This window comes from Aspergillus vadensis, assembly GCF_003184925.1.
Source record: "Aspergillus vadensis CBS 113365 unplaced genomic scaffold BO88scaffold_7, whole genome shotgun sequence".
Taxonomy (NCBI): domain Eukaryota; kingdom Fungi; phylum Ascomycota; class Eurotiomycetes; order Eurotiales; family Aspergillaceae; genus Aspergillus; species Aspergillus vadensis.
The window spans coordinates 343,853-364,431 of NW_020292045.1; the positions used below are offsets into that span (position 1 = coordinate 343,853).

Below are 20,579 nucleotides of genomic sequence, written 5' to 3' on the forward strand. Positions count from 1 at the left end.
AAGCCGCAATACTCTTTATTAGAGCCCTAGGAGCAGCTTACGCAACCATCTTCATATAATGTGTCTGCAACTCAAACGATGCTTACAGCGTAAAGCCCTCGCGAAAACTCGATATTAGTGTGTGCTTATCTTAGACTTTTGCTCGGAATGAATTATGGAATCACAATGCCAGACTATGCCCCCAAACACAATCTACAGCACCTCCTACCAGTAAACCGAGTCCATGATTTTTGGGGTAAATTCCCCGCCCATTAAGGAATGTCTCTCATTCAATTTAATGACACATTGACCCATTCTGAAAAGATGCTCGGCCAGTCCCCACAATCAGCGAGCAAACTATCTACTCCCGATGTAAAAACATCCTCACCGTTCACCCCATTCGCCAACCCTTCTAGGTATACATCACTTTGTTTCATGGCCTCCCAGAATTCTGACTCTCGGATACTCCCGTTCACCATGGGGCAGCGGGTAGAAGGTGTGGACGAAGTAGCAGCCACATTCCGGCCGGTCTCCGCTCTCACAGAAGGGTTTCCCTTAATGCTTGTTGACGTTAGGGATGAAGACTCCCCGCTGGTTGGAGCATATGTGGACAACACTATTTCCAACACCGACTTGAACATAAAAAATATATCAGGGGTCTCTCCGTCCTTCGTCACTGAAAGTCTCGTCATTCGATGAGAAAGGCTCTCGAGATAGATTAACATGCCTGATCGTGTCTTGGTTTGGAAGTCGGTCCATATAGGGCTCATAGAAGCCGAAGACAGGAAACAGATATCGGAAGCTGCGCTTATGGTGAGAATTAATTGGCACCAATCTCGATACGAGAATAATATGTATTGACTCTGTGGAATGGAAAGGAAGTATTCGAAGAAAGACCGAATTTCACTTGCGCAGGAGGTGCCTTGGTTGACTAAGCGTTCGAGGTTGGGTACGGTGCTCGGTCTAGCATCCAGAATTCGGAAAGGTAGAAGTGCGATATGCACTTTGAGTGATGATAGTAGAAGACGTACAGGGACAGTGTGTATGTCAGTGCCTTGCCTCTCGGGCTTGTGGATTTACTCACTGGTGCTGAGACCATGTACTCGTTCAAATATCTGTATTTCTAGACGGAGAGATTCCATTTTCTCTTCGACTCTCTGTTGTTTGGTGAGTGGGCATTTCAGAGAGCTACATTCTATCTGGCAGCGCATTATCTCCTCAAATAGGACGTGAAGTTTCGATAGCTGAAACTTTTCATCATACGGTTGGTTTAATCGCTGCTTGGCATCCACTGCTTCTTTGAGATACTTATATGCGACGTCATCACCACGCCGGCGAAAGCCAACGGATAACCTATGCCTCAAATTAGACACTTATCCCAAACTATCTGATATAGACTCACAGAGACGAAAGAGTGAAACACCCAAGGCAGATGTCTCGAGCAGCCTGATCATGCACATTTTCCGTAAGCTTCATATCAGATATCATAGTCCCAAGTATCTGCATAAACTGCGAGCCCTGGCGACTGAGCGGTCGGATATGTAATGGACGCCTAGAGCATAGTCAATATCATTTACCAAACAGGACCATCTAGCATACCATGCTATATAAACCAGTAGACCTTGAACATAATCCATGCTCTTTTCCCCATGAAATATAACTCTCTCACTTAGCACACGGCGGAATCTTTCATCTAGCCTCTTTTGCAGGAGCGGCTTCCGCGTCAATGATACGGTCAGAATAGCGAGTAATAAGAAGGGTTGGGATGATGCCATTGTCGTCGCTGTGGTCCCCTCAGGCACTTCGGTGAACGGGAAGTATGCCCTTTGCTGTCTGAACTGCAATAGTAGCTGTTCGGCCTCATCCATATTCAGGCTGATCTTGCTGGACCTTGAATGATAGTCCACAGCATCACCGACGCTGGAACTGGTATCTATTGGGGTACGAGGTTCCCCTTCGCCTAGACTCCGGCCTTGCATTACACCGCGATGCAGTTGGCGCAGCTGCATCACCACGTCTTCTTCTGCTTTTGGCTGATTTCGACATAGGCCCGAGACAACATCATCACCTTGATCAGTTAAAGCCTTCACCACTTGTTTATTCTGGCTCTTTTCACTTCTGTTCGCGATTAGCAAATGCCTTGGATTGTATGGCAACAGGCTACTCACGTCATTGATTGGAGGCTCCCCGTAACTGTACATGCGTATCCAAATTTTGCGCATCTACAGAAGTTAATATGGTAATCTTAAACGTACACTACTTGGCAATTGGCACGTACCTTCGACAGGCGTCTTTCCCGCCGCCTTTCTCGTTGGTTATACACCGGATCTTGCGCGTTCTACATGCGTCGCAGGCTTTGGAGCTCCGCGGACGTGGACACATATACTTATAATCGTCCGGCATTGCTGTTACCCCCAAATTCAAGTCATGAATGGATTAGAGAACGATCGATGATGATGACGGTCAGATAGGGCGAAGGAGTATATGGAAGTGCGGAGGGAAAGCTGAGCCGAGCTGACGGGCGGATGGCAAGTGTAGCCGGACATCCCGATTGGGATTAGCGCCAATACCATGTGCTCGCTATACGTACATTCATGACCTGGCATCGAACAAGAGTCTACTCTAGTATTACTTTTATACTTGGCAGTCTTCGAAAGGAAATGGCTACCCCGTAACTACCACAAGCTACTTACACAGGCTCATCTATCTCCCTTTCCATCACTTTAATCTCCTCCCGATACTGTATGTTGGAAAAGCACTATGCCACGTGGGCTGGAAAAGTATATGGTATCATTATTAACCTGACACTCCTCCCCAAACATCACTGCGACCAACGCCTCAAAAGTTAAGAACCACAAATCCCCAACATCAGATCTCATCCTTATAATCCACATCCCTACTCGGGAAATACCCCGTTCTAAGCACATGCTCCACCAAAGACCCCTCCCCTCCCCAAACCTCCCTCCCAAACGCAGCAATCATATCCAGCCCATTCAACAACGTCCCCGTAGTCCACATCTTCCCATCCCTCACCCATCTCTTCTCCACCCAGTTTGTGCTCGGCGCTATCTCACGAAACAAGGGCAAGAACGAAAGTGGACCTGTCGCCGTCTTTCCTTCCAAGATCCCGGTGGCTAGGAGGGCGTCCGACGCACCGCAAACAGACAAGAACGCAGAGCATTCTGCATAGCACTTCCGAAGGAAGTCTTTCTCGGCGGTGGTGGGTTGGTAGCCCATTTCACCGGCGCCGATGAGGACGATGTCGAGGGGTGGGCAGGTGGTGAATGAGTCCTGTGGGAGTTAGTGATGTGCTTGTGGTGTGGAGTGTGGATTGAGAAGTTGAGTACCGTGGGGACGACTTTGAGGTTTCCGCTTAGGGAGCCTGGGGTTGTGCCGTCTTCTGTGACCCAGTGGGTGACGAAGTCTAGGGCTTGGGATCTGAGGTTGTCGGAGATTGCGAAGGGTGGGAGATTTTTGATAAAGGAGGTGCTGAAGTTGTGGAAGAAGCCGACAGGGGCGATGTCGAGATGTTCGGTTACGCTGTATCGTCGTTACTTAGATGGACGCTTGTTGTTGCTCTTTTTTCTTTATCGTGAGACTCACGTATTCAACAAGACTACGCCGACATGGATCGGGCGTCCGGGGTTGCGAAGATCGAAGGGGGTAGACATGTTGATGTGATTGTCGCTTTGAGAATTGGTTGGTAGAAGCTGTTAGGATGAATATGTTGTTCTAGGATTACGACTCCATCAGAGGCCCTACACGGGCTTTATAGACAAGCTGGTGCTTTCAGTATACTTCGTCTCTGAGCTTATGATTTGTCGGATGAACTTGGCATGCGGAACGGCTCGAACTGCCATCCACCGTTCCGTCCTCGGTTCGCCATGCCCTCCGGAGAGTAGTAAGCCTTAACCCGACATTCTGACTGTGACAACCGCATAACTCATGATTTTTTTCACGTCTTATCGTGAAAGATATGATCATAATAATTGTCTTTTCTCTGTTAATTAGCTGTTATGTCAGTATAATATAAGTACAAATGAAAGTATATACAGGAGTCTGGGAGCACAATTATATTGCTTCATCCACTCCCTCCGATATCTTGATTGTTGTCTGAATATTGACCTGATAAAGTGCCTGCCATGATCCAGCACCCAAGGTCATAGCATCCTGATTCCTATCTGACTGGCTCAGACGAGATGTGACGGTGGTTACTAGACGACTGTTCGACTTTCCTGGAGCAAATTCCCCACCCCAATTGCCTGGGTTATGTAACCTTTCAGCATCTGTGGAGAAGTTCGACAGAGGATGCTCCTCTTCGCCTTGCTTTTTACCACGCGAGTTACCACCATAGTATGATCGAGTTTCGAAGACCCAAAGGAATAAAGGGCGGAGGGTGGCGAGGCTTCCTGCAGTAATGCCGATTCCGATCTCGATGATGGACCAAAAGTCGATTTGGTAGGTTGCGTCTGCAGGAGTTAGGGATGTGGTGACGGATGGTAGTTTTGTGTAGACTCACAGAGAAGGTTGGTGTCATGGTAGGTATGGAGATATGGGATTCGGATGATCACGGCGACACTTTCTCTAGAACAGGTTCAGCATCTTTCCTTTTTAAGTTGTCAAAGATATAGTGCACATACAGGGCTCCTAGGCTGAGGACCCCGGCTAATGCAATCTTTGTCCGGCGGTCCATTTGCAGGTGCCAGATCAGAACGGCAGGCATGATCCCCAGAGTAACATCGGACAGCACAATCAGGAAACTATAGAGATAGCCAACATCCAACAGTATCTGCCGACGTATGCATGTTCCTTCATGATTTCCATTGACATGCGACCAGAAATAAGAGACTGGTTGGCAGCCGGCTAGGAACACAAGCCAGATCATTATCCCAGCGACTATTACAACGCCAGTCACCGTCCACAAAGCAATGCGGTGAGCTTTGTGCACTGCTAGTCTGAGTAGGGCAATAGCGATTGATATTTTTGTGATAGCGGCTGACCAACTATAGAGCATTTGACATAACCACCACCACTAACAATAGTTAGTTATATCGTAATGGTTATGGCCTCACTCGCGTATTAGTAGAAAAGATAAAAGACCTACCAGAAGTGCCTGCTCCATTGTATTATAATCAGTAAAGTCCTCGTTCTTATGGCCAACACCTCGCTTCGATGCAACCATCCAACATGCATCCAGGGCTATGAACAGAGCCTAATGAAATATCAGCCGCTGTCGTGTTTGTAAGAAGATCAGGAATCCCACCAATGCTATGACCATTAGAGCGTCGTCCCACCCAAAAGCTCGAACCGTATAAATACGAACAAAGGTGCGCAACGCGACCGCCATAATACTAACACTCATCATTACCGCCGCGCAGATAAAGATGGCCAGACTATGACCGACAAGAGGCATCGAGGAGCCCATGTTGATAGGGAGTGACTTGGTGATTGAAACCCATTGATCGCATGCCGGCTGCCGTGCAAAAATCTGGAAGGTGAGCTCCAGCGCGCTTTTATCTACATCGTCATCCGTGCGGCCCCTCAACTAAGCCAATTAATGTGAAGTCTCCTAAGTGGGCAGACTAGTAGTGCTTGCGCAAACAAAAGGTCGAACATGATCGTCAACGGAAAAAAAAGTTGATCGACCTGCAAGGAGCAGGCAGACCCATAATTTTGGAAGAATGACAGGGGGTGAGCCAAGCGGAGCAGATCCCAGCGGGACCCATCCATGCTGCGGATCGATCTGACTCTGACAGGCTTATGCATCTATCCAACTGTAGTCCGATAGCTATGTCTTTGTATCTTGACGCTGATTCAGAGTCGCCTGTATTGATTGTCCCACAGCCTCGGGATCTCTCGTTCATCTCCCAGTTACTGTAGATAAAAAGGCAAGGATGAAGCTTTAATTGGCAGAGCTATTCGCGCACCTTTGAAACGCTCGGCAGAAGTAACGTGTGAGACACGAATCCTTCAGTGGGTGTTTACCGGCCGCCAGCTGAAGCGATCAACGGAAGCTAAGTTACACCGCTCAGGGGTTAAGCATCTAGAGCTTCGACTTATCCACTGAACACCAAATCGTGGTCATTTTTGGCTTGCAAATAGAGGATCCAATTGGTGAACCTGGCCAGCTCATGATTGTGACACAAATTGGCTCCTGGGAATGAAACCTAGTAGAATTGAGCTAGTCCTGCTTACAACATGGATAGAATGAGAGATAAGTGGACAGGACCAGGCGGGTCTCCCTCTTCCCAGAGCCCCGGCGCAAACGGTTGTTTCAAGTTGATAACCCAAACTCAAAATTCTCCGGAATCAACTTTGCCGTTATTTACCCGGCAGTTAATCTATCCCTTATATTAACCCATCCATTTATCGACAAGAAATAGACTGGTCGAGTGGAAATATCTCTCGGTCTTTGCTCATTTACAGTGGTGCTTTGCTATAGGTGACTATTGGAGGGCGACGCGTCTCTTTAAGGAAATAAAATCTTCTTCAGCAGAAGTCAATGTCTTCCATGGGGTAGATCCACTTGACTGGTGCTTCAGTGATGTCGATAAGCTTAAAATTGCTATCATCACCAGTCAATAAACAAACCTGGGTCATGAACTTGCAGCAACCCACACTTCCTTCCACAGGAGGACAACGTTCTCCCCAGATACACGGCACATATTGCCACAAATAATGGGGCAGACTCTAATTCGGTCAGGAAAAGGCATCTTCCCGACGTTGCAGGCCCTGGTGTGATGGACTGAGACAGCTCAAGCTGAAAGCCTCTGATTGCGCAGACAGATCATAGTAACATGAGCCGAGGCTGAGAATTCAAAGCGCGCATAATCGGATACATCTTCATTCTATATTTTGAGCATGCACGTTGGTACCCACGGTCTCATTGTTTCCCAACCTTATTGCCTAGCTGCCTTCCTACTCAGGAAATTTCGGTGGCGGAAGCAACCTTAATCACCTGTGATTGTCGACAGGTCATATCTTCATCCAAATTCATGTCGCAAATTTAAGTCAACTCAGGACTTGGCGTGTTGTGGAAGAGGTGTAACTTCTCACGTGTCGGTCACCTGCCCGAGATGATCTGAGAGATCGTTCATCTCCTCTGACCAGGAAGCAATTCGGTCGTCGACCTGGCATGTGTATGTATGATAGCTGTGATATCCCTAGTGGTGTAAGTGGAAGGAGGAAAAGGAAGTGAGTGAGCTGTGGACACGAGACCCGTGTTGCCCCTTTTTCCAACTGTCTGACCGCTTGCCCGTCCAATTATTCTGCCACTCAAGCACACTGTTCTCTGCGAACAGTCCCCCAATGCCTGCTTGCCGCAACCCTTGATTAAGAATCAAGCCTCAAAAAAGAGAAATGACTAAATCAATGTAGAACATAATAGACGATTAGTCGCTCACATAACGATAGTGATGAAGAAGAAACATTACTTTGAATCCTGAATTTCGAGGAGAATTAAGAACCACAACACTCGGGTAAATTCTCCGATTCCACAACGCAAACATTAATTTCGCGACTTAAGGTTCTGTAGGTAAGTGTGGGATGGGGTAAAAGTCCTTTGATAGTGGTTATATTTATTACCTATAGCTACTCATGAATGTATGCTTTCGTTGCGCTGCATCATCGTGGATATATATTTCTAGTAGACTTCACAGACAGCGTTGTTGGTGGCTTGTACTTCCTTTATTTATTCATGAGTAGACCCTACTCCAGATAAGTCCAAATATTGTCTACATGCTATAACCCGATGTTCAGAATTCTTGTAGGGTTGTGCGAGGACATGCTCCACCGGATGTTCACCGGAGCGTACCGGGACGTCCTCACCTCTCCATGTGTCCATACTGGTGCTTTGATTGCCTCATTAAGAGAGCCATCATGCATGCTCTAGGAGCTAGGTGGCATGGCGATAATGAGCGGGCTAGCCAGCGCCCCTCCGAACCGAAAATACGAGGAAATCACTGCGCCGATTCTCTCAGTCTCGCCTCTGAATACTCACAGCGCTGCAAAGTCGCCCTTCTACGCACCCTTCCGGTGCCTCTTGAATGCGCTTTCAGAAGTTAGAAGGAAAAGAGTGGACCAGCTGTACCGCGAGGCCTTTTGTTCTAGCGACTCCAAGGAAAGACAGGACCTAGTGCAATTCGATGTAAATCAGGTTCTTTCTTTGACATCTACCTGCAATATATCTTCACCATCCTAGGACATATTGATCCCCTGTTTGTAGGTGGACCGCCAAAATACGATGATTCAAACCGGAATATTGCCCTCCCCGGGGGCATCCAGTTCCCAACCTGGCAATGGCCCAGCAACTGATAAGATACTCTAGAGCTCCCAGCCCTCTGTGATAGTATCCCAATCCCGGCATTCCTTTGGCGGCCTTGCCAGACCCCAACCTGCCCATCTGGCGGGAGACCAGAAAGCTCGTGGATTAGCCTTGCAGGTGAGGAGAAATCCAACATAATACCTACGTAAAAATACAGACTTAGTAAGAGAAACAAAGTGCGGGACTGCTGGACTCACAAACTTCCCGTGGTAGTCCCAAACAAGGTTCTTAGCTTGTTCGGGGTAAGGTTAGTGTCCCCAGTTGTCAAGCTTACTGTTACAGTGCGTCATTAGAAACGAGCGAAAAGGAAAAACAATAGGATGGCAAACTTGATAGTGTCTTTGAATGCTTGACGCACTGCATCCCGTTCTTTCCGACTCAACCCCCAGAATGGTGCAGAGCCGATATCATTACCCAGTTGGAGTCCTGGTACCACTGCCCACACAACCCAAATGACGAATCCACCGGGAACAAAGCCAGCATTATCCTGCTTGTCTTCTTTGCTGTCCAGCAGACGGGGGGTGATGGTTAATCCCTTCTGGGTCAAGGTGCGTAGGTACACTAGTTCCGGTGGACTAAAGGATTCTGCTTGCTTGGCTCGTATGATAGGAGGCTCGGCTTCCGTTCCTTCAATGGGAATCTGCTTATAATAACGCATATGACCCTGAACAGGCCCATTCGGTCCACGTGCTTCGCAGATGAGACGAGTACAGGCGAAGGAGGGGTCATGTCTGTCTCGCAGATCGTCCTCGTTAAGCTGGAAGCAGTGCTCACTAGCTATCTCGTGGATCACCCACTTGGCTTTTCTAAGCTGGATGGTAGTACCAGGGGCGACCTCGCCTTGGGCAAACCAGCGTGAAGGCATGCTAATATCAGGAAGGAGCAGTGGTCGATGTCGGAGAGACAAAAGCCGCGGACTAAAGGAAAGCTAAAACGGATGAAAACGACTATGCGCGGAGAACATAAACAGATTGTACTACGGATGATGATAGAGGCAAGAGCAGCGGCGACTTAATTCCGGCCAATCAGGTACTAGCATGGTTTTGGGTGAATTATTAGTCATGTCGGATTGACTTCAATATCGATTCTCGGTAACTATTAGACAGTAATCTATTCCTGACGAGGCGGCACAGGCGACGCATGGGGAGGCGCATCAATAAGGGCCGAAGCCTTGGTCAACCAGACATCGGCAGCCGTGTTGCGCGAAGAGTAAGAGTCACGGAAAATGAAGTTCATCGGGAATCCGACATCGAACGAAGATGCACTATCAATCTCATCGAGGTCCTCATCGGAGAGGCTCACGCTCAAAGCCTCCACGTTGGCTTGGAGATGCTCAATCTTGCGTTGACCGATGATGGGGAAGACGTTAGGTGTCTTGTGCATGACGTAAGCGAGGGCCTGTTTATCATTCTCATTAGTTTGCTTCCGTAGCATGACATTGATGGAATTGGTATCTCACAATAGCGTGCAAAGTGGTGTTCTTCCTTTTCGCAATCTTCTCCAACGCATCCGAGACCTTGATATCAATCTCGCTCAATTCAGCGCCACGTGCGCTACCAGTTCCGGCGTCGCTCTTACGCGCCTCGGCAGACTTGAATTTGCCCGCTCCGAGCGGTGCCCAGGGAGCAATCGCCATCCCTTGGTCTCTGCACATGGGGATCACCTCTCTCTCGAGGTCTCTGAACCCGGCGTTCCATCTTCCTTGGTACACGGAGAAAGGACGGAGGCCGTGGGCCCGAGCGTAGTCGTTGGCCTTGACAACAACCCACGCCGGGGTGTCGGAGACACCGAGGTAGAGAACCTTGCCCGATGCGACCAGATTGTTAAGTCCGTGCATGACCTCTTCCACGGAGGATGTAAAGTCCCACCAGTGCAGGTACAGGAGGTCAATGTAGTCAGTCTGGAGCTTCTTGAGACTGTGCTCGACGGAGACCCGCATGCTCTTCATGGAGTTACCGACGAAGTTGGATTGGAGAGGCTCGGTGTCGCGGTGGGCGGTTCGGAAACCTGTTGTATATTTGGTTGCGATGCTAACAATATCAGTTCCTTGTTCAAAGTAAGGTATAAAAAGATACTGCTACATACACCATCTGGTCGCGGTTCCCGCGAGCAGCCATCCACTCTCCGATCCATTTCTCGGATTCTTCGAACTGATAGTTGTTGGCCCTTTAGTGGAAATAATCAGCATCTTACAGCGATCTAATTTGTAGTAGTGACATACGTATCGATGAAGTTGCCTCCGAGTCTGTAAAATTCATCTAGCAGGGCAAAGGACTGCTCCTTGTTGCATTCTCCCATGAATTCCTTCCTGGAAACCGGCAAAAGCCTGGTTAGTTGACCAGTCACACCAAGATAATACAGTTGTCAAACCATGAGTCTCCAAAGTTCATAGCTCCTAGACACAATGGTGAGACCTTGACACCAGCCGAGGGTGCCAATACACGGTGGTAGCCGAGACGGCTGGCGGGCTTGGGGGCGGGGGCGAAGAGAGACATGATGATAGATGATCAGCGTGTAACGACGGTTGTGCTTTAAGTGATGTCTGAGGAAGATGTGGTCAATATATGTCTTCAGAATTGGCGGCGATAGACTTAAACTCCGATTACCTCCAGGCCTGAAGTTGTAGGAGGCATGGGGATACGGGTGATCATGACGCGGAGTCTCCACCAGATGCCGCTTTTGGTAAGTTGAGCTTGATGTCATCGGGTATACCGTCGAACTCGTATCCCCGATCCATTGACTGTAAACAATGTGTAATCAATGGAACATCAACTTGGACTCACAGTCAGATCAATGCATCTGAGCACCAGAGTAGACACCCTTGTTAACTTTGGGAATACGAAGTTCCTTCATGTGCCTCGGGTGTCATCCGATGTGGCATCACTCTTGTATCCCCGTTAATTCCGTGAGGGGGAATAAGTGCTGACCGACCCACAGCGGGGAGATCCACCCGTCTAAAGCTGCAAGTTGTTGCTGACACTCACTTGTAATTGGCCTCACCAAAACCTTCAGCAAGGTATGCTACGTGGTTGGTGGCATCTCGCCGACCTACTGTGTTACGGGAGGCCCAGCCGTGACCCGAGCGGAAAGCGACGGAAGGTAATCATCCAGGGTCCCCTTGTTGTAAGACCAGCAACAAAGACGCCACATAATTGATGGTTGAATCTGCAACTATCGTGTAGTGGCAAGATTGTGTTTACAAGTGTAATTTGAGATGGCGGAGGCAAGCCCTTGGGCTTACATCTGGAGTAAGACACACACTACAATCTCGAGGATCCTTCTTTCAGGTCTAGCCATTGACTGCCAGTTGGGATCCCAGTGCAAGTCATTTGATAGGAAAGAAAAACGCAGAATATGCACGACCATATGGAGCATCACCGCTGCCTCACTGTCAGTGGACTTACCGATGCGGTTTACGTGCTGCCCTCCTTTTGCGATATCCTGTGGCCGAGCTGGATGGGAACAAGGATCGCGGTGGTTCCCATTTCGCATTGAGGGCCGGAATCAACTGTACGTGGAGAGGTCTTCCTCTCGATTACCCCGGATGATCGCAGCCCCATGGGGTCTGCCTTATTCAGGACGTGCGGTGTGACTGCCATCCATCCCCGCCAGTTGTGGCTTTCCGGTCGAGGAATCACTCGCAGATGCGACCGGGGGGTGGGGGTATCTATCAGAAAGAGATAGACACGGTATGGCTAGCAGTCTACCCGGGCTCACTACAGGCTGGTGAAACGTCGGGTTCACACCCAATAACCCCTGACTTCTGTGCTGTGTTGCCGCATCTTGGTCATTAAGCCTCGCAACACACTGCCTCAGGCCGCACATGGCTTCCGCGACCAATTTCTAGCCGGGTCTCGCAGCGCTGCTACTCCTTGACGCATATTCTGGGTTAAGAATGCTATTCGGGTGAAATTGACCGCGATTCCTTTATTTGAGTATTATTAGACACATTTAGGCCCTGGATTGATGCTACAATTGTCAACCTGACACTGTCCGGCGATAGATATATATACTGTGGAGACATCTCTGACATCTCCGCCCGACAGCCTTTGGTTTCTTGCACCGAACTTGCACCGTGTCATGTATGGAATTGACCCAAAATTACCGAATCTAGTCAGAAAAGACGGTATAACTACTGGGTATGACACAATATACTATCGGATTAATCTATTGGACTGCGAACTCAGGCTATTAGGCGACATGGAGACAATCACAGTACTGTGCTGGACTACAGGAGCTTCAATAGCCCAACACCTTGGCAACCCGCGGAAACAGTGAAAGCGCGTTCTGATGGTTGATGCGCGCCATCTCCGCATCGGTGAATTCGCCGTTGCCCTGAATGGCAGGAAGCGCGGCCTCGCTCTGCGAAAGGGGAACATACGGGTCTGAGGCATTATTAGACACCTTATCAATTGAATGCAAAACTGCAGGGAAAAGAGGAGGACCCACAATCGGTTCCAGTCAAAATCTGGTCCACCCCGATGAAGCTTTTCATGGCAGCAAGTTGAATTGCTGAGGTGGCAGAAGCCGTGTCAAAGTAATAACCTGCAAGCTCCGCCAGGGAATTAGTCATATTTAGAGACCCCAGCAGCGACATGGACGCCATTCCGGCAATACGGCTGGCCAGATACGGCATGGCGCCCCCGCCGTGGGCGAATATCATCTTGATATCGGGGTTCTTAGCGCGCTGGCCAGTCAACAACAGATTCTCCATCGCCCGCACGCTGTCGAATGGGTACTCCGTCAAAGGGGACGGGTAACCCAAGCTCACAGACTGACATCCCGGAGCCGCCGGATGGACGAACACGGTGGCCTGTCGCTCATTCAAGACCGAAAAGAGAGGACCGAGAGTCGAGTTGCCGAGGTAGGTACCGTTAGCGTTGGTGTACATGCCCACACCGGGGAACTTGAGCGTATCGAGGCAAAACTAACGGGTCTGTTAGCCAGGATTATACCACTGTTGGGCAATCAGACTACCTCCAGTTCGGCCACGGATTCTGCCACATGCGGAAGGGGCAACAGACAAAGCGCCCCCAGTCGAGTCGGATGAGCCTGGGTGTAATTGTGCATGGCAAGATTGACAGTGCGGGCAAGCGCATGTGCCTCCTTAGGGTCTTTGAGGAAGTAGACCCCGGGAGCGCTGACGCTGATGGTCGAGAAGTTGATGCCCAAGGTGTCCATCGTGGCCAGGTGTGATTCCAGCGTCCAGTCGGGCACCGGGAAATCGTCAGTATACAGCGTTCCATTTTTCACCGGGTAGCCAGCAGCAATCAGGGCCTCTCTCCAGACGGGAGGAATAACATGAGAGTGCACATCGATCCGGTAGCCGGTGCTGATGTTGCCGGCCCGAAGGGTATGCCCTGCGACCACCCATGCCGACAACACGCCAAGTAACAGAGATCTGATGCCCAGCATGAAGGTCAGAAGTAAAGACAGGGATATGAAAACGAATATTTGCTAGAAGAAAGACCGTCTACGATTTCAGGGGATCTTAAAGGACGGATAGCCTGGAATCTCGGACGAAGTTTAGTTCCCGGATGGAAATTTGTGCCCTACACTAGGCTGCCAAGTCAACCGGTTGCCGACTATCGAGAAGCCAATCGGCCGCCGGCACTGTTAGCGGTTTGACACATATTGGACCGGGCGTTAATGGGCTGATCTCGCCAGTGACATCGACCAATGCTTAAACAACGTTGGCCGGGTATAGGCATGGGTCCTGCCAAGGCCCTTAGTCGGACATTCCAACCTCGAACCTATCTGTTCAGCTTTTATGACGGAATACGCTAGTTTGGTAGCGTTGATTACGGTTCTTCGGGCATTGGCCAAGAAGACGAGTATTTGGTGGTAATGAGCCATCGGATATCCCTGTCGCCAAGGGCCCTAGGGCAGCTTCTACTTGATGTTTAGTGGGATCAGACAGTCATGCCCCTTTTTCGGCCGCGCGCAGTGTGTGCCCAGCGATAAAGTCTCGTTCACATCTCACGATGAGCCCATTTGTGCTGGGCTCTACGGCCTCACCATGCAGCAAAGCTTTCCAGTACGCTCGGAGGCAAGTGCTTGAAGCTTGTGCACGGTGCTAATACTGATTGCCGGCTTAGAGTGAGAACCGTGGGCCCTTGATTGTCATCATCAATGGTACCGTGACCGGGTTCGCAGCGGTCATCGTTGTCCTGCGATTCGTATCCCGAGCTGCGGTTGTAAAGCGGCTAGGCTTGGATGACTGGACAATGATGCTCTCCACGGTCACGGCCATTTTGAATGTTGCCATTGCAGGTCTTGGTTTGTAAATATAGTCCAGATAGCAGTATTGAAACTGATGTCGGATATCCTGCTAGGAGTCAAATATGGCACAGGGAAACATGATGGCACTCTTCCGAAGGCCGATGCGTTACCCGCAGCCAAGGTGCGCCCGCTTGCTCAGATCTATTTTCACCCCTCCCAATGACAGCCTAGTTTCTGACTAACGGCGTGATTGCCTGTAGATTAGCTACGTCACTCACATAATATACACCCTCATTACTGGCCTGATCAAGACGTCAATCTGCCTATTATACCTGCGCCTCTTCCCGAATCTTCGCAACATCACTCTAGGCACCATCGCTTTCATCGCCGCCATGAGCATCGCCATTATCCTTGCCACCATCTTCCAATGCTCTCCAGTGAATGCGGTTTACAACCCTCAAAAATACGACCACTATACGTGTTTCGCATCTATTCCATTTTGGTATACCACGGCCGCACTATCACTGGTGACGGATCTGTGGATCCTAATTCTACCAATTCGGACTATTTTAGGTGCGTTCATTCATCAGGGAGGGGGCGCCTCGCTTGAGATGGCCATACAGCAGATACTCACGAGAGTAGGGCTACAAATCGGAACGATGAAACGCGCGGTCGTCATCGGGCTATTTTCCTTGGGAACGTTGTAAGAATACCCCGGAACGAGTTATAGAACATATGCGACTAACAGGTTGCCATGAAGTGCCTGCATTGCCAGTATTGTTCGAATGGTGTACATCATCAAGCTTTATGAGAGCACCGATCCAAGCTGGAGTACATTCGGCGTGTCCGTGTCGTCAGGTATTGAAGTGGCTATCTCTATCATTGCCGCCAGTTTGCCGAGCACCAAGCCAGTCATCGATCTGATCTTCCCAAGACTGTTTTTGACCACCGCCAAGTCCCATACCACTAGCGGAAGACTGTATCCTATTCAGGCCTCAGGCCGCAGTCATCGCCAGCATGATGAGATCTCACTTGTTCATTTGACTATGGAATGTGATTCCGGGAAGGATAACTCTACGACCGCACTGTCTCATGCTTAATGCAATCAGATGGACACCTATTAATGTTTCACTCCCCCCAATATTTGATGAACAACAATTCCAGGCTGTTACGATGTATATCATAGAAGAATATAAACAAGTACATACGATCACGGGATGTGGGAAGCAGCGTCTTCCGTCCGCTCGGCCGTACTTAAGCCACACGCTGGGAGGTTAGTGTTTCGGTAAATAATTACTAACAAATCTTTCATATTATATTAATATTCACCTATTTTTAATAATCTGATATGTTTAGTATACTTAATTTTCTTTCATTTTTCTAGTTTTCTTTACCTGAACACTCATTGTCTCTACCCCAACTTTATTAAGTTATATCTAGATATTTCTCGATTCCTCTGTACATTCTGTACTACTAAGTATATATCCTTGCATATTATTTTTCTATTATGTATTTTTATAAATGTCTTATTATTTGTAGTATAATTCAGTGAAATTTTTACTGCTAACTATTGTAACTAAACTGTAGATAATATCAGTAGTAATGCATATAATAGGAATTATATATTCAATTATATTATGGTATTATCTGGTTTTTATTACATGCTGAGACTTAATAAGAAAGTCACGCTGGCACAGGTAATTTTACCCGATCAATTTCCTATACCATCTCGGAGTCCCAAGTTTTTGAAGTAGTGATTGTCATTGCCTTCCGTAAAGGTATACATAGGCGTACTATTTCAGACCCCAACCACATGACTCAACAAACTTTATCTGAAGATATCGTAGATTACTGATCTATTACAGACATACAAAAATACCCCAGTTTTGCACCTAAGTATATATACTACTAGGTCAGGAACCAGGGCCTAGACAACTTTACTAGAAGGCTTGACGCAAACCAAGCACAATAAGGACCGTTAGCAATCCGTCAACTATTCTCCTCCATTCCTCACGTACCCCACTACTGACGGTCTCCATTGCCCTCTCTTCTATTTATGGTCAGGATGACAGGCAAGGCCTTATCAGTGAGTTCCGTTTCGGGGCCAGTACTCGGTACCGGATATCGTGGTCTGTATTTGGCATCGGGCATGCCTGGCTAACCCCTTACAGACTACATTTGTCCAGATATATGATCAAATAATACAGAACATTGAGGTGCTATAAAGCTTATTTCACTTCCTTTTTCCAGAGACATCTGACCTCTGGACGACTATAGAACCTGTGTGTCTTGTATTGTCACTCAAACGATCGCCAGTCAGTCGAAGTCCACGACCACCTTACCAAAGTGGCTTCCCTTCTGAAAATAATCATATGCCTCCTTAAGTTCATAGAACTTGAATGAACGACCGTCAATCTGTGGCTTAAGGTGGTTCACGTCAATGGCAGCATTCATATCCTCTTGAAGCTCTCTACTGCCCACCAAAATTCTTCGAACAGTCGCCAGCACGGAGCTATGAGAGGTGCCTGCCCCTCCTTCAGATCCTCCTCTTCTTCCAATGGTTGCAATACACCCATCGTTAGCAACTGCTCGGGAAGATTGAGCCATAGTATTGGCAATCTCGACCACAAAATCAGCTCCTCTCTTTCGGTGCGATTGGCGTTTGGCCGTCTGGCCCCATTCGCTATCCTCGGCATAATTTATAATCACATCTGCGCCTAATTCTCGCAGCTTTGTACCCTTCTCCACACTGCTAGTTGTCGAGATGACTTGTGCGCCCCCAAGCTTTGCGAACTGGAGAGCAAATATGCTAACACCGCCGCTGCCTTGCGTCAGAACCACATCACCCGGCTTCAACGTTTTAGAACCACCATAAAGGGCATTCCACGCTGTGAGTGCAGCACAAGGTAGAGTTGCAGCTTCAAGGTAAGACAAGGTCGATGGAATCTCCACGCAACCTTGCTCATTGAAGACAGCGTACTCGCGAAATACCCCGTCATAGGTTCCACCCAGCTGATTTTGAGTGTCTGAATCCTTCACAGAACCATAGAGGTGTGTCAAATGAAAGATAGGTGAAACCCGTTGTCCAGTTGTAAATCTGGTCACCTTTGGGCCAACTTCGACAATTTCACCCGCAGCATCAGAGCTTTGTCACCAGTCAGTACTCACTTAATCAGAACAATAACAGTGTAAAGCCTGAGTACTCACCCAGGAATTACTCCGTCCTTAGTTTTGATATAATATTGTCCCTGGCTTTCAATGTTATTTCGTTGCTTCGATTCTCGATATAACCAACATCTTGAAAGAATGATGCGATCTCACATTTGCAACCATGATGTCTCTGAAATTGAGTGAAGCGGCGTGGAACTTTACCAGAACCTCGTAGTCACTTGGCTCGGGAATCGGAACATCTTGGAGCTGGAGGGAATCCGTCCCGCGAGTTCCGCTCAGCACCCACTGCTTCATTGTCGGTTGACCGTTAGACCGATTCATCATAGGGAAGAGCGGAAGTGAACAATTTAAAATTAAATTCAAATTTGTTTTCGTTCTATTAGCTTGGATATCGGTTCTCCTTGTAAAGTCAAATTAGCACATTGAGACAAACGCAAAACGAACTGCTTTATAGTTAACTGTTCGGGAGGGGATTTGTAATATGAATACCCCCCCTAATGGCGGGAAGGTTCCCTAATACAGTATCCCGACGGAAGCCTTACCTTGATTGTAGCTTCCGTCTCTCAAGGCAATAACCTTGTGCCACCATCAATTACATCGTGCCTGTTGCTATAGAATATATGAGCAACCACGATATGTTATCAGGTACTAATATCTCTAGTCCTTTTCTAAGTGGCTAGGAGACTGCATTTGCGAGGTTGGAGTGAAAATGTTCGATAGCGGGTTGAGAATGGGAGGTAGTTATTTTTGGACAGAGGTCATTCTTGATTTATGTAGCAGTGCATACTATACTGTTCCATAGTTTCACCTCTTTGATGATATAACCCTGAAACCACTCATTGTTTACGAGATATTTTCTCGCGTATCCCGTGACAAGGGTACGAAAGAGTATGTTTCTTCTTCCAGACAATCTCCTGGTTTGCATTACATCCTTTCCTCAACCCTCATAAATAGTAGCCGACAAATGAAACACCAGAGTGACGACAAGTGACAGGGCCTTCCACCCAACACGAAATATTACTAAACCATGTGCGATTAGCACGAGCAGACCGAACTGGCACAATGTAAGAAGGTGTGAAGTGAATTACGCAGGCACGACGCTCATAAACATGACAACAAATCATATCTTCTTTATGGGAATACCTGAATGTCGGAGATGGGATTCGGCGCTATCTTGTTTCGCACCTGCTTTACAAAGGCACTGCTGAAGGAACGCATGAAACCCTTAGTCATATTTCTTTTTATTTACTGATCAAACTTTCTTTATATATACCTTCAGCTCCGCAATGAATTCCTTAGTAGAGTTAATATCAGACAAATACAATTGAAAATACAGCAACTTGACAACTGCTTCAGTATGAAAGATCATAGTTATACAAAGTCAACTTCGGTGATAATGTTTTGATCATGTATATGAGCTTACTTATAGTGATAGAATTTCTTAGATCATCATTATGCCCTTTTGGAACTGTTGTTTGACGATTATTGCACTTCTCGCTAGAAACGGCATGTCCATATGACTGCCGTGAAAGAAGCTACTCGATCGAGGCTTCAATTCTAGAATAATTGTGAGAATGTTGCCTGATTCGCTGATATAATGGTCTAGTATACCTAATGTACAACAAATTGCTCCTTCTGCGACAGGCGTGGAGCATACGGACATCTATGGGATTATGCCGTCATCGATAGACAAAAATGCGAATCTGATCCGAGAATATCTGACAGTGACCAGTGAGTCTTTGACGATTACCAAGCTGTAGCTGCTCAGCTATACCGTATTGATTTCTTATTCTACATCTAAGTGATAGTGGACATTTTTGCTACCGGATTATGTCCATAGGGTGACTTTGGCCCAATGGTAGAGCGTGTCCGTAATAGACATCCAGGAGATAAAGAGTAGTTTGCTATGTGTGTCTTGTTGGAAAGTTGAGAGAAAGGACGAAAATCTCTTCGGCAAGATATTATTTACATAGTATTCACCAGTCCTAGCGGTAATGTAGTTTACCAAGATAGACCTTTAAATAGTCATCAAGCACAACACCCTCGATGTTAGGGTTGCTGTCTGCATTATTCAGCCATGTCAAAAGCTTTGGGGCATCTGGGCGCCCCCTGTCAATGTTTTCACGTGTTTTCGCCTGCACAGTCTGCTTTCTCGGCGTAGCCGTGGCCAGGTAAGACGAGAGATCCTGGTAGTGTGAGCTGGTGAGGCTCTGCGTAATATTCTGAGATGGGCATAACATACCATTCAACACTCCGAAGTAATAGTTCATATCGATTGTTTTGTCTTGCGTCCAAATGTTATCAACCTTAAGTGCCTTGTAGTGGCAATACTTTTACTCTTCAGCCTTTCATCCTTAATACGATGGCCTAGAGACTCAGATATTATGCTGAAGTATTGAAAGGATTGTTGTACGGATATCTTGAGTCTCCTAAGGAGTATCACAACTCATGCGGATTAGTGCTTCAGCCCTGCCAGTTATTTATCAGTGAGATCAAGTTTGAATGCAGGATACATTCTCTTCTCAACCAAAAAAGAGTACATATGACCATAGGGTGTGGAAAACAGGGCTTCCTGTCCGCTCAGCCGTACTTAAGCCACACGCCAGGAGGTTAGTAGTTAGGTAGGTGACCACCAGCGAATCCCTTCTGTTGTATGTTTTTCTTTTTTTCATCTTTCTTTTCTATCTTGTTTTCTTCATTGTAAGGACTATCTATTCTCTAATATGATTTGAATTGATCGACCGGAAGTGCGCATCCGATGTCACTCCTTGCACCCTACGGCGCTTGTTATGCAGAATGTCGCAGATTACGAGAGTTATGGCAGGGCAGCTCACTCATCACACGGACTACATACAAAACAGAGTAGTTGGGTATGTATTGGAGC

General features: G+C 47.7%; 7 protein-coding genes across 7 annotated transcripts; 1 reads left to right on the forward strand and 6 right to left on the reverse strand.

Annotated features, from left to right (window-relative positions):
- Positions 1–269: 269 nt before the first annotated feature.
- BO88DRAFT_424180 (uncharacterized protein) lies at positions 270–3,650 on the reverse strand (the record flags this gene model as incomplete). The annotated part of the gene is made up of 10 exons (XM_025708718.1): positions 270–1,033; positions 1,064–1,332; positions 1,382–1,531; positions 1,579–2,118; positions 2,148–2,223; positions 2,258–2,282; positions 2,322–2,384; positions 2,872–3,270; positions 3,327–3,519; positions 3,583–3,650. 10 exons carry the CDS (start codon positions 3,648–3,650, stop codon positions 270–272), a joined length of 2,547 nt encoding a protein of 848 aa, XP_025564411.1.
- A 400-nt stretch (positions 3,651–4,050) lies between these two features.
- On the reverse strand, positions 4,051–5,404 carry BO88DRAFT_479796 (pectinesterase precursor; the record flags this gene model as incomplete). Its single annotated transcript, XM_025712100.1, has 5 exons — positions 4,051–4,448; positions 4,499–4,563; positions 4,620–5,011; positions 5,084–5,191; positions 5,243–5,404. 5 exons carry the CDS (start codon positions 5,402–5,404, stop codon positions 4,051–4,053), a joined length of 1,125 nt encoding a protein of 374 aa, XP_025564412.1.
- Positions 5,405–8,367: 2,963 nt separating this feature from the next.
- On the reverse strand, positions 8,368–9,289 carry BO88DRAFT_479798 (uncharacterized protein). Its single transcript, XM_025712101.1, has 3 exons — positions 8,632–9,289; positions 8,500–8,575; positions 8,368–8,443 (listed from the first exon to the last, which is right to left on the reverse strand). The coding sequence occupies exons 1-2, from the start codon at positions 9,165–9,167 to the stop codon at positions 8,551–8,553; spliced, it is 561 nt and encodes a 186-aa protein (XP_025564413.1). The 5' UTR covers positions 9,168–9,289; the 3' UTR covers positions 8,368–8,443; positions 8,500–8,550.
- Positions 9,290–10,897, reverse strand: BO88DRAFT_251504 (aldo/keto reductase). The gene is made up of 5 exons (XM_025702221.1): positions 10,673–10,897; positions 10,524–10,610; positions 10,388–10,468; positions 9,762–10,332; positions 9,290–9,700 (listed from the first exon to the last, which is right to left on the reverse strand). Exons 1-5 carry the CDS (start codon positions 10,795–10,797, stop codon positions 9,413–9,415), a joined length of 1,152 nt encoding a protein of 383 aa, XP_025564414.1. The 5' UTR covers positions 10,798–10,897; the 3' UTR covers positions 9,290–9,412.
- Positions 10,898–12,541: 1,644 nt separating this feature from the next.
- On the reverse strand, positions 12,542–13,811 carry BO88DRAFT_385364 (amidohydrolase 2; the record flags this gene model as incomplete). Its single annotated transcript, XM_025704738.1, has 3 exons — positions 13,280–13,811; positions 12,752–13,229; positions 12,542–12,687 (listed from the first exon to the last, which is right to left on the reverse strand). The coding sequence occupies exons 1-3, from the start codon at positions 13,715–13,717 to the stop codon at positions 12,542–12,544; spliced, it is 1,062 nt and encodes a 353-aa protein (XP_025564415.1). The 5' UTR covers positions 13,718–13,811.
- Positions 13,812–14,321: 510 nt separating this feature from the next.
- Positions 14,322–15,624, forward strand: BO88DRAFT_442721 (uncharacterized protein; the record flags this gene model as incomplete). The annotated part of the gene is made up of 6 exons (XM_025709973.1): positions 14,322–14,339; positions 14,401–14,581; positions 14,638–14,705; positions 14,785–15,097; positions 15,167–15,227; positions 15,285–15,624. 6 exons carry the CDS (start codon positions 14,322–14,324, stop codon positions 15,622–15,624), a joined length of 981 nt encoding a protein of 326 aa, XP_025564416.1.
- Positions 15,625–16,812: 1,188 nt separating this feature from the next.
- BO88DRAFT_362453 (zinc-dependent alcohol dehydrogenase family protein) lies at positions 16,813–17,989 on the reverse strand (the record flags this gene model as incomplete). The annotated part of the gene is made up of 3 exons (XM_025703916.1): positions 16,813–17,669; positions 17,732–17,772; positions 17,846–17,989. The coding sequence occupies 3 exons, from the start codon at positions 17,987–17,989 to the stop codon at positions 16,841–16,843; spliced, it is 1,014 nt and encodes a 337-aa protein (XP_025564417.1). The 3' UTR covers positions 16,813–16,840.
- Between the last annotated feature and the right edge of the window lie 2,590 nt (positions 17,990–20,579).

Coding starts and splice junctions, on each gene's coding strand:
- BO88DRAFT_479798 (XM_025712101.1), bottom strand. CDS start 9,167: ATGCCTTCACGCTGGTTTGCCCAAGGCGAGGTCGCCCCTGGTACTACC. Junction 8,576..8,631: donor GCATTCAAAGACACTATCAA/GTTTGCCATCCT, acceptor GCACTGTAACAG/TAAGCTTGACAACTGGGGAC.
- BO88DRAFT_251504 (XM_025702221.1), bottom strand. CDS start 10,797: ATGTCTCTCTTCGCCCCCGCCCCCAAGCCCGCCAGCCGTCTCGGCTAC. Junction 10,611..10,672: donor ATGAACTTTGGAGACTCATG/GTTTGACAACTG, acceptor GCCGGTTTCCAG/GAAGGAATTCATGGGAGAAT. Junction 10,469..10,523: donor GGAGGCAACTTCATCGATAC/GTATGTCACTAC, acceptor TTTCCACTAAAG/GGCCAACAACTATCAGTTCG.